Genomic DNA, 12,861 nt, shown 5'->3' on the forward strand with positions numbered 1-12,861 from the left:
CCTAATGTTATCAATATCTTCAGTCTTATTGTGCTTATTTTGGTTTTAGGATTTGTCTTTATTTTCTGTTTTCTGTTTCTTGTTGTTAGCATGCTGATAGTAACAAATAGGAAAGAACAATATTATGTGAACAGATTTATCCTGAGGTTAATTGCTTTTTTTATCAGAAGACCAAAATAGTTTGAAAGTGCAACTATTTTTTCAATCTACTCAAAGAGTGTCAAAGTTCATATCCATGTGTTCTTACCTCAGAGAAGAAAAAACATATCCCCAGAAAAGAGAAAACAAATGTAGAGTTAGTATGAATTGTCCCATAAAATTTTGTATCTTTGTTTAATTTTGCTATATACTGAAATTTCAAATTATAAACTACTCTTCTAGTAAAACCAATGAGCATGTAGGGGTGATGTAGCCATTTGGGAGAAAAGAGTCAATACAGGTTTTATTTTGATTAGCAGAAAGATTGTAGTATGGTATTTCTTTTCTTATTTACTCTCCCTGGGTCCTTGCAGGTCAATATTGTGTCCAATAATATCATCAGAAGATCTTTTTTATCTGGTACTATATTTCTGGTCTGCTGAAGGATTTGGGGAAAAGAAGTCTTACAATGAAATTAATATTGCTAATTTTTATTTAACTTTTACTCTAGAACTATGACTCTAAAAATAATAAACTCCTTATTGCTGTCACCTGCTATGGGTGATTTTTATCCCTTCATTCCTAACATGCAGGATGTGGTTTTACACCAAAGATGATGTACAATTGCAGAACAAAAATGACTCATCTTTGCATAGAACTTTACTAAAGACAGTTTGAAGAATTTGATAGCAAACAGATACCTTGTAAAGCAGAATGTAAATCTTGCATACATTTATAATATAAAATCATGTCTGAAAAAGTTGGACTTTATCAGGGCTCTCTTTGGGAAAACTCACCTCCTTCCCCCTTTTGGGGTAGTAGGTTGGAAATTGTTGTATAGTCTTGTCTCAAAGACATTATTTTTACATTAGTGATGAAAAACATTCATATTTTAGACAAAAGGTATTTTCTGTCATTCCCAGAAAGATTTAGGACTGAAAGCTACTTTCTAAATTGATACTGTCAAGCTAATCCAAGAAGCATTTTTATATTTCTTTATTACCAGACATAACACAAGAGGACTTGTCATTTGATCTATAATGCTGTCATGAATCAACACCTATCTGTCAGCCCAAAGAGAACAAATGACAATGGAGTCAGGGATTGAAAAGAGGAGGGACCTAGGTAGAAGTCCACTGTCACACTGGATGATGTTCCTGGCTATTTCAGCTCAAAGCCTTTGGGATGACCTCTCTTTTCTCACCCATCCCCCCTCTCCACACCTCATCTCCTTTCTTTGGATCCCAGTTCAGCAATAAGTGATATTTTCCAGAATCTTACAATGCCTTTAGTTAGATTATTTGTTTAGAGAAACTCCAGCATCTCTTGTTATGGTTCAGTTTATAAATTTTAAACAAAAAATTTCAAGGGTCTTAAGAACAAGTAGTACTCTAATTCCTAAAAGTTAGAACAGTCCAAATTTACTAATTTTGACAGTAAGCCAGAGGCTTCCTTCCACATAATAATGTCACTCTGACATGGTAAATCAGTTGCCTTAGCTTAGTGCTGGGTGGGTGAAGGGTGAGGAATGTGCCCAAATTCCCGCCCCAGTATCAGACAGAAGATAATCATAGCTGCGGTAGATGGTATTCACTACCACTTGTCTGCTCCCTTTCCTGATAATTTTCTCTGAATAGTGTAGATCTTACTTCCATTAGCTGTATTCTTTAATCCCTTATGGCTAGATTGAACATAAGATCTGGGCATCCCAGCGTAATTGTTAACAGAGTCCCCTGTCACTTTCAAAATTGCCATGGTTTACGTGATAAAGTACATGGTTTCTTTAAAAAAACCTCACTCCAAAATAGCATTAAAGCTGAGCTATTCTCAGTTAAGACAGGCCTACAAAAATAAAAATATAGCATTAATGCAGGAAATCTGTCCCCAGTAAGGTTAGAGTGATTGAGCAGGGCCATCTGGCAGAGAAAAAATGAAGAATCACTACCTTCCAGGGTCACCAAAAAAACAGAGGGAAGGAAGGGCCCCTCTTCACTGAGATAGCCACTTACCACAGAACAGCACAGTCTTGTATCAGCCCACAGTTGGGCTCGAACTGATGTGCAGGCCCCTCTCCCACCTGTCCCTGCTCTCCATGGCAATGCCATACCTAAGCAGAAGGGCGCTGGCTTTTGAATTCTGGACTGATCACTGCATGCCCTGGGGCAGATTTACTTAACCTCTGTAAGCCTCTGTTTTCCTATCCACAAAATGAGACTGATCAGGACTGCCTTGTGGTGTTAGTAAAAGAATCAGAGATTATGAAAGTATGGTATTTAGCCTGGTGCCTAATGCAACATTAACATAAAATGATTAGAAGCTGTTGTCATAGCCTAATTCTGAATTCTGAACAACTTACTCTATTACATTCCTTTTCTTATAAATGGGTCCCTATTTTCTTATAAATGGGTCCCTATTTTTAAATGTCTTGCTCTCATCAGTCCTGTGAATCAGCAAATTCTGGAGGACAGAGTCCCCACTTTATACCTCAGTTTTGTCCACAGTATCCAGTATTCTAGAATGCAAGGCACAGAGCAGGCCTAAATACAATCCTGATCAATGAATCACTGCCTCCCAGGTCCAGTGACTACCCATGGCTGGGACCTGCCAGCTCTTTCCCTTGTCCTGGAGGGAACAAAGTCATAGCCTAGTCTTGCCAGGTATCAGCAGGGAAGCCGCCATCTGAGGCAAACTCTGGTGCCCCTACGTTGATTCAAAAAAATTATTCTTTGAAAGCAATGAATTTCACTGCTTCTCTTTTCTTCAACCATGTTTATAAATAATGGAATGTCACTATTATTTTTCTTCATTCCAAAGAATGAGAACAGAAAACAGGCCTTGGGTTTTCAGCTTTTGGTGCTGTGTTATTGGCAGTTGGCACTCACGTTCATAAACAACAGGCCTACCTTGAGATGCTGCTTTGTTTTGAATATGTGTATACGCTACAATTATAAATATATATATATATATATAGTTTAATTGGGGGTTTCATGGAGAAATATAAATGTAGAAACCAGATAAATCAGAAAATTGCCAAATTAACTTAGATCTATTGCTTTGGAGAAGACTTATCATCAGTGCTTCCTCAAGTCTTGTAGCAAATATAGTTTGAAAATGAATATGACACTATAATTCTTTTTTTTAAGATGTATTTATTTATGCATACAAGGGCGGGAGGGTTAGAGAATTCAGCAGAGACAGAGTGGGGAACAGAACAAGCAGGTTGACCAAAGTACACTGCTGAGGAGAACAGCAGGTGAGTCAGGAGAGGTCTGCTGCACCATGTAGGTTGCTCCCTGGCTGGCCAGGGGATCAAACTCATGCTGCAGTGGCTGCGGATAACTTCATAGTTTGCATCTTAACACCTTGTGCCACCAGGGAGGCCCTATACTTTAATTTTTGATTGTATTCCTGTGTAGTAAAGAATGTCATGTTGTAATCATGTCATAACTAAATGTTTATGCTCCTTAAAGGAAGAGACTGTATCCTAGACTTGAGTATGCACAATTCCTAGGGCTAAACTTCCTTGGTAGATATCAGCAGTAGCTTAACATTAATGTTGGCTCTTCTACCAGCACTCCTGAGACTATTCATTTCCCTTGAAATTTTATGAAACTTTCCATGATCAAACCAATGACTAGACATAGTCATGACCCCACTAGCCCCTGCCTAGTGTCTGAACATATGAGGTATCTCGTATTCATATAAATGTACCCCCAAATGCCTTTTAATTTCTGTTTTTTTGGAAGCCTAGAAATGTTGGGGGTCAAAACATTGACCCAAAGATTGCATGCAGTGACAAAAGTGTGATTTAAATTCACTCCATTAAAAGAGCCTGAAACTTTCTCTATCTAGGAAATATTAAACGCAAGAATTTTAAAGTCCACTTTGTTCACACAAAAACAACACCAAATCGCCCACCAGGCTTACAGAAATGCCTCCACATCACCTATCATTAGTCTTCATAGTAACATTTTTGTTGATATAAATTTGACCGTACATTCCATTTGTTATCCAAAGTAGTCAAGGACAAGCTGGGGAGGGTACATGATCCCTTTGTCCACAACAGCTTGTCTGTGAACTCCTCAAGTCCCAAGTGGGAGAAAGGCCCCAAAGGGGAGAAGGTACATGTTTGTGGTGACCAGCTCAGGCCGCATCAGTGGGGTGGAGGTTTAAAAAATTATGCAACTGAAGTTGACCACATACCATTGAATGACTTAAGAAAACTAGAGAATTCTCACCAGAAAGGATCACTCTTCCAAAATAGAAGAGAATCTCACACATTCACCCCAGGCTCTCTCAAAGTACTTTCATGTGCATCTTATCCGCACTGCACTGGAGTCCTATAAATTAAGTATTTATAAATATAATTTAGAAGAGAAGAAACTGACTTTCAGATGTTGAAAAATCTCCCAATGTCTTACAGTAATGACAAAGCTGTCACCAGAACCCAGGTCTCCTAACTCCAGCACACTTTTCCTTCCCTTGCTGTAAGAATAATGCAGATGTATCAGCTGCACTGCATCCTAAGAAATGCTCCTTTGGAACACCTCCCCCACACCCTAAGAAGTGCCTGTCCTCAATCTCTACTACCAATACCAAATAAACTTACCCTCATTAGGTCAAACATTCACCAGTAGCTCCCATTATGAGTCTCCAGTGCATGGCTGCCAGGTGCAGTTGTGCATGTTGTGCACTGCTCAACTTAAGGAGTTTCATTAACATTATGGGGTACATGACCATCCTTTCTTAGAATGGAAAAAGTGTGCCATGGCCCATCAAGCCAGATATGATTGGTTGTAGAACTCGTGTAAGGCTCATTTATTATGCCCTATTACTTTATATAATTCCATCTAATTCTCACTAGTATATGATAGAACAAAAAAATTGTCAACAAATAGCTTACTGTGCAAAAATTAAATATATTAGGAACTAATAAATGGTATAATGTTGATAATAATGTGAAATCAAGGATGCTACTTGAAAGATTTAGTGCTCAAGGTTATTGTGTTTTATTGAAAATTACAAGTAATGCCTATGCTCTTGACATATAACAATGAATTTTTATTCCTGCCATAAGTTCTTCAATAAGGTCCACAGTGTTATATTAAGAGGTTACATTAGATTCATATTAGCAACTGAAATTATAGCATCATAGTAAATTAAAGGAGTAAAGGGGGCCTCCCTGGTGGTATAGGGGTTGAGTCTCAGCGCTATCATACTATCGCAGCTGACTTTGATCCCCAGCCGGGATGCTGGCCCACATTGGCCCAGCAAACCTCTCCTGTCTTGCTCACTGCTCCTCTTAGCAGTGCATTTCAGTGGCTCCACCTGTTCTGCTCGTTACTCTGTCTCTAGTGAATCCTCTCACCCCTGAACCTGACATATGCCCCAGTTCTTATATGCATAAATAAAATAAATTTTAAAAAAAGACAGAAAAGGAATGTGTTTTTTAAGAAAAATAAATGTAAACCTATAAAATAAGAATTCTGAATGGAGAATGAATGCCTCCAATTATTTTATAATGTCATTGTTTAAAAAAAAATACCAACCTACCTTATTGATGTAGCATCTCCCTCTTGATGTAGCAGCATGCTTAGTTTGTAATAGAACAGCTATGAAAAACTGAAAATTAATATTCAAATTATCATTGTCAGCATCTCTGTTATCTAGCATGACCGTGATATATGCTAAAGGCTTAGGTAACTGTGGCAAATGTTGGCCAAAAATGGCTACAGTTTTTTCCACCTGTGTGTATTGATACCACTTTGCAATGTTCCACTGTTCTTCCCATCAAGAGGCAGAAACTTGGCCACATATTAAATTCCTAAAAAATATATTCCTAAAATAAGTATCCTGTTACTGTTATTTCTCACCATATGTCCACTTTTGAGTGATATCCTTCAGTTGTAAGCATGCAGGTGAGGACCCGCCAACTGGTCAACATGAGTTTCCCCAGGTTTTCTCTGTTTTATTCACTATGCACATCTTTCTGAATATCATATAAGTAGCCAGAAGAATACAAGAGTCCAGATAGTTTTTTCTGAGAATAGGTCACTCTATATATTCACTCCTTGAAACACTTTTCTTTGGCCAGACTCTTATAGCACATAGAACATCCAGAAAAACATTTCAAGTTCTACCTCCCAGGTTGGAGGTTATTCTAAACTGTTGAGGCAGATAAACTAGCATATTCAAAGCTATGTTAGATAAGGAATAGCTGAAGGTAGTGGGGTTTCCTAGAGGGAGTAACCAAGAGCACTGATTGTATTTTTTCTGTCTGCAACTGTTTAATATTATTTAAATTTATGTTACAAATATTATCTATAATAGCTCTCATCCCAAGACTGCCCACCTGCATCTATGCAGGTGCTTTCTTCTCCTTTCTCACTTTCTTTTTCCTAACAAGCCTGCCCTTTTAAAATGTGGAGGTGGGGGCGGGGGGGAAATATGTAATTTGAGACTATGGCATAGTTTTAAAATAAAAAACAAATTTCAATATAAAAAACATTCTGCTTGTTTTACAGTGACTAATCATAATTGTAGTTATCTATAATCCAGTGGGAATTTTGGGAGCAAGATGATGGGTGGGGAGGTTCAATTGGTAATGAGTTTATTATCACTGGAGATAATAAAAAAAAGAAATTCTAGTTTTTATAGAGTACTCTGGAGCAAGAAGTTGATGTCAAGACTAGAAATAGGTCCCCATCCTTTGCTTAGTGACACTCCTAGAGCTGTTTCATATTTTGTCGTATCTTTTTTTTTTTTTTAAGTCAATCATGTCACTGTTTTGAGAAGAGACTGGTGACCAGCAGGAGCACTTCTGCAACAAAATAATGTAAACTAGTGCAGACATGCATCAAGGTTCTATTTGTTGTCTTCATTGGGTCAGGGTGTAAGAAACCCAATCTCTAAGGATAAGGGAGTAGCTTATCTTGCCCCGGAAATCACTGCTGGCACACAGGAATGTTGCTATTCATCTGGAAGTGACCAAAAAAAAAATAAATAAGTCCCTTGGAGGGTCACATGACTCTACAGCGCTCAAGGCAGATCTCTTCTCATAAGGGTTCTGTGTGAGCCTCTAAAACCCATGATTTTTCTCTGCAGATGTAGGAAGAAAGGAGGTGGATGGATAGATAAGCATGGCCTTGCTCCTGGTCTCCGTACTGGCATTCCTGAGCCTGGGGTCCGGATGTCATCATCAGATCTGTCACTGCTCTAACAGGGTTTTCCTCTGCCAAGAGAGCCAGGTGACAGAGATTCCCTCGGACCTGCCCAGGAATGCAGTTGAACTGTGAGTATCAGAGGCAGTGGGAACAACTGTGTGCCTGGCATTTGTGCATCTGGTGCTATTATTATTTTCACATTAGGGGCTGATAACTGTTGGGCTAAATTCTTCTGCCTTGGTTGAAGGTTTGAATAAAACAAACTCCCCAGCCCAACACTCCTACTCTATGGCTCTCCAAGAATCTTAGAAGTTTGTCTGAGCATTTGTGAGGGAAGGGCAATTGGAAACTTGAATCCAAAGGCAAAGAGACACTTTTTAGTCTTTTCATCACATTTGCTCTTGAATTCCATAATCTCTTTGGTGGGACCACAGAAAGTAAAGACTAAGAAGTAGAAACTTAGAAGACCTAGAATTGGAGGCAGAAATAGAGTTTTAAGTAGAATACACAATATATATCACCTGAGGACATTACATTCATTACTTCAAATTACTGTTGCTTTGTAGGCACCAGCAAATAATTCTTTAAGTTTTTTTCTTTTTTTAAAAAAAGATTTATTTTGTTATCTATGCATGCAAGAGCTGAAGTGTAGGCCAAAGGTGCAGAAGGGTGAGAGAATTCACCAGAGACAGAGTGGGGAACAGAAAAGGCAGATTAACTGAAATACGCTGCTGAGGGGAGCAGCACGACAGACAGGAGAGGTCTGCTACACCATATTGGTCACTTCCCTGGCCAGGCATTCACTCCTGCTGCAGTGACTACTCATAGCTTCATAGTGCTCAGACTTAACCCCTTCCACCGCCAGGGAGGCTGTAGCGACAGGACAGGTAGGGCATAGTGCAGGTTTTCTGATCCAGCAGATCAGGTAAAGGAGGGAGAGAGTCCTGGAGCCCTCAGTGGCTTTTCAGGCTTTTATTGGGATTTACCAGGTACACAGTAGGCAGGGGTCCCGGGGGGCTGGCAGGCCTCCCAGCCCTCAGCAAGTCTTCACTCTTTTTGGGCTTTCCAGCCTTCTCTGATGGTTCTGCTCTTTGTTCTTCTTCTCAGTGTTCTGCTTCTTGTGATTCTGCTTCTGCTTGCGTCTCCATGGCACTGCCCTTATAAGCCCAGTCTTAGCCCAGGTGAATCCCATCTACATATGCCCACACCCTACTCCAGGTGCCCACCATCAGGCATGCATTCAGGACCATAAGGATCCATCATCAATTCTAATGGAGGGAGGGCAGAAAAGCCTGATAATTTTTTCCTTACCCTACAGAGGCCCACCAGCAAATAATTCTTAAACTAAGATACTACTTCTAGGGTGAAAGAGGGATGGAGTAAAGGAAGGAGGGGCAGGGTGGAGGTGATGAAGAAGAAAGCAGAGAAAAAGAGGGAAAGAAAAATACAGGATAATCTTTCATACAGCTGGGGAAAATGTGATTTCTGACTTTGCATCATTGCTAAATTATTTTAATAGGAAGTAGATAAATTTTTAGGGTTGGACAAGACCTTAGACATCATTTGTCCATTATCTCTTCATTTTGCAAATGAGGAATCTGGAGTCTGGAGAGTAAAGAGAATTGTCCAAATGTTCACGATAAATTGAGGCAAAGCCAAAACTAGAAATTAAGTCTTTTAACTCTTAGTCTGCTTAATGTTCTTTCCCCATGATTGACTGCACTAGAGCAAGAGGGAGGCAGGACTAGTTAATTTACTAGTCTAATTACGACTTCACCTGAGAACTAGCACATTGTAGCTCAGAGACTGTAGATATCCTCAGTGTTTTTATTACAAGATTTTAAACAGAAGTCACAATTCTGAAGACCTGCTTCATTCTTGGTCCCCTAAAACTACTGATAGCTCTTATTTTTTTGCAGAAGATGCTCATCTTTTCAGATGACTGATTATCATATCCACACCTAACCATGTTGGTGTTGCCTTTTAGATTTTCACTCAGAGACAAATCGTGGCAGCCTTAGTTGATTTTGCTTGCAACTTTTTCCCTTGACATCATGAGTTCTCAGTTCCTAACCAGAGGCGGTTGTAGCAACAGGAAAAAAAATAACTGGTCAGCTCTGTGTTTTGGCTATACTGCCTGAGATGAGACAGTTATTCCTGATTATGGACGAGACTGTACCCATGTACAAAAGGCAGCCTGGTGTGTTAGATCATTATAAACACTGGAGAAGGTCAATGTGCCTGAGTCCCTGTAAAAAGTCACTTGTTCCTAAAAGAATTTGACAAATACTCACCCCCCTCTGAGCCCTTGTCCCTCACTTCTAAGGTGCTTTTAATATAACCTGCACAGCTGCGTTATTGTTAACCCCAACAGACACAGCCCCACTCCCACTCTCCGCCCCTTTTTACCTTACCCTACAGTGGCTCTCTAGTCTTTCTCCATTTTTCCCCCTTTTTTGCCATATTTAACTCAGTCCTTTATTTTTTATTATTTTTAGTGTATTTTTACATCATTTTTCATCTTTACACAATGTATGCATTTTCATCTTGGTTATAGTCCCCATACAATTCCCACACCACCCCCTTGTTTTGATCCTACTCCCTTCCCCCCACCACTCCGTTGCCAGAAAGAAAAAGAAAAATACGGAATGGTCTCATAGCAGGAATTTAGAAAACCTAAATAAGGGACCAGGAAAAAGACTAATTATAATAAAGTAAAAATCAACAAGCAACAAGCAACTATAAACCACAGACATTTTTCCCTTTGTTTCACTATGGGCCAAGCAGTGTCAACCAGTGGCTAAAGCAGAGATCTCTAACATGTTTGAATTTTAGGCTGATATCCCTCTATCCCACCAAATTGCCTTCTACTCTGGGCTATCTGCTTCCTGATATTTCTTAGCACAAGACTTTTTTTCTGCATATAAAACAGAGGAAATAAGAGAAGGAAGAGAGAAAGATGAAAAGGAGGAAGGAAATCCCTCAAACCTCAAACCTCAGGGATTAGGTGTGAGTTAGCATGGGAGGATAAAAGTATGTCTTTAAAAAATAATTCATACTATGGTATAAATGACTAAAACACATCTTTGCCCAAGAGCACTTTTCAACTAAGGAAAAAGATTGTAGGAGAGACCATGTTGGGCAGAACCCCAGAAACAAATTTCACACACTTGACAGGCTAGCCCTGTGTTAGGTATTTGTGATAAAGGACAAAGCAGAAAACTAGATCTCGGAAAGAAAGTGCTTGCCAGTTGTTGGCATTTTTCTCCCCTTGAATGAAGAGTAAGGTGATTTAAGAGATTTAAGGATTCAAGAAGTTCTCCCAGATCCCTAATCTTAGGAAGATTCTTTTCTGTGCTTCCCTCACCAGTGGGGTGTGAGTTGGGGTTATAGGTAGTTTGTTTTAAAGATAAACATCTTTACTGCAAGTAAGCTTTGCCATAAAGAGAAAAGAACAAAAAAAAGGAGGAATATTCAAAAGGACATATTATAACCTTTCCACCATATAACTTAATTGGCCTTTAAGAAAGGATATAACTAATTAGCTATAAAAGGATATGATGAGACATGAAAAATTAGTCACAAAATTAAAGACTTTTTTCCCTGTGTGTTTATTCTTCTTGGCAATACTGCATAAAGAATATTTTCCTTTTTTGTCAAAGAGCAAAAAGGAATGAAAGAGAAAAGAGGCGCACTCAGAAGACATTATGAAACATGAAAAATTAATAATAACAAAGTTAAAAGGACAAAATACAAAATATTTGAATATAAATATATTGTGAAAAAGACAAAATATTTGAACACATTTATTTTCAGCGATTAACATTCCTGGACGTGTGCAATCACAGCATAATACCGCTGTTCTAGAAAAGAACACAACCATTTGCAAAGCTAGATTTTGTCCTCCTGCAATGGAAATGCGAAACCAAACTGACAACTGGCTTCAATACATTAAAAGTTGACCAAAAGTAACTGATGAATAGGTCAACTGAAAAATAAAACCAAAGCTCAACCACTTCCTTTTTTTAATGACAAAATTGCTTTACGACCAATTATTTTTGCGACAAGAGTGCCTTCAGCAAAGATGTTTACGGCAAAACTACAGACCAGGTGACCAGGGGAGGGAGTTATATAAGTAGTTTGCCACGTGGAAGATTGTGGGGAAGACGTGTTGTGTCAGGATATGGTGCTCAACTACAGGATGCGGTGAGTTGGAGCTTTCTAAAGTTTACTTTTGCAATTTTCTTGGCAAGATATGTTGAGAAAAAGAAGGAAAATGTTGGTTTGTCTGTTAGAAATAATTGTTTAAAGACATTTTAAGATCTTGTTAATCATTGAAGAGCTGATAAAATGCCAAGTAAACTAGAATTCAGATGTTGTGCTAGAATGAAAGAGCAATTATTTTTTGCTTCTTTAAAAAGAATTGAATCAGGGTTATATGGAATATTGGCAGAAGAAAGATGAAATGACTCGTTCAACTAAATGTTTCTAATTCACCTTACAGTTTCAAAGTTTGGGCATTGACTTTAACAATGATCAGGTGTAGGTGGAAGGAATAGCCCGGCTTCAACTACTTCAATTGCTTCATCCATCAACATGTCAAAGCTTCATTGTTAGGTTCACCTGGGGGGAAAGGGTTCCTACATTTTATCATGTACATTTTTATCCTATCGCCTTAGAGCAGTTTTATTTTACATAACCCCTTTTGCTAAAGAGTTCTAATTCCCTATCATCTGCACATGCCAATTTTAACACCAAAATAACACAGTGACATCAAGAAGGCAGTAGATTCCATTTACTAAGCCGTGTCTACTCTTTGCATTAAGCTTTACACACACTACGTTATGAAAACTTCATAGTGGAACTGCAAGGTTGGTGTTATTGCTTCGTTTTTTTAATGGGGCAAATCAAAGAAAGAAAAGTTGAGTAATTTGGGCAGGGTCACTCCTGTAGCTCTCTGATAGGCAGGGACCCAGACTTAAGCTGCAAGTTGTGTACAATGAAAATCTATTTCTTCCTCTTAAAAAAAGTCCTTTATAATGTGGGCGATAGGTCAGCAAATCTTTTTTCTATAATAACTACGTTAGGCTTTATGAGCCATAGAACCTCTGTTGCAGCTACTCTACTGTAGCTGTAGAAAAGCTGCCTCTGACAAAGCTTGAATGAATGTGGCCAAAGTCTTATTTATGGACATTGAAATTTAAACTTCTGATTTAGGCAAAAGCTGAGTGTGATTAAATATCACTGGTTTAAGTCCCTACTTGGGCAACCTGAGACAACATGGCCGCATATTCTGGTATTAAACTGAGCAGAGTTGTGCAGGGAATAGGAATAGTTCTAAAGTAAGATTCACAGGTGGGCCTTTAACTGGTTCTGGCAAGTCAGAGATGCAGGGTGTGGCCAATGCCAGACATCTGGCATTAAACCCAGGCTCTGTTTTTTTTTTTTTTTTTTGCTCTATCTTGTGACTGTTGGTTGTATAAGGGAAGTTGTCCTGCACACCTTACTATTAGTGATTCTATGAGGATTAAATAGAACAATATAAATAAAACATCTAGCC

The 12,861-nt window shown here is 38.7% G+C and overlaps 1 protein-coding gene across 2 annotated transcripts in view; it reads left to right on the forward strand.

Moving 5' to 3' along the window:
• Nucleotides 1-7,139: 7,139 nt before the first annotated feature.
• The window catches only part of FSHR (follicle stimulating hormone receptor), a 161,413-nt gene continuing 155,691 nt past the window's right edge, over nt 7,140-12,861 (forward strand). For both annotated transcript variants that reach the window (XM_037528083.2, XM_037528084.2), the window contains exon 1: nt 7,140-7,429. In XM_037528083.2, the coding sequence (XP_037383980.1) occupies nt 7,278-7,429 (152 nt within the window). In that variant the 5' untranslated portion in view covers nt 7,140-7,277. The remainder of the gene's footprint in view (nt 7,430-12,861) is intronic.

This window comes from Talpa occidentalis, unplaced genomic scaffold (genome assembly GCF_014898055.3).
Source record: "Talpa occidentalis isolate TD23 unplaced genomic scaffold, MPIMG_talOcc4v2.1 talOcc4.5, whole genome shotgun sequence".
In the NCBI taxonomy this organism is placed as follows: Eukaryota; Metazoa; Chordata; class Mammalia; order Eulipotyphla; family Talpidae; genus Talpa; species Talpa occidentalis.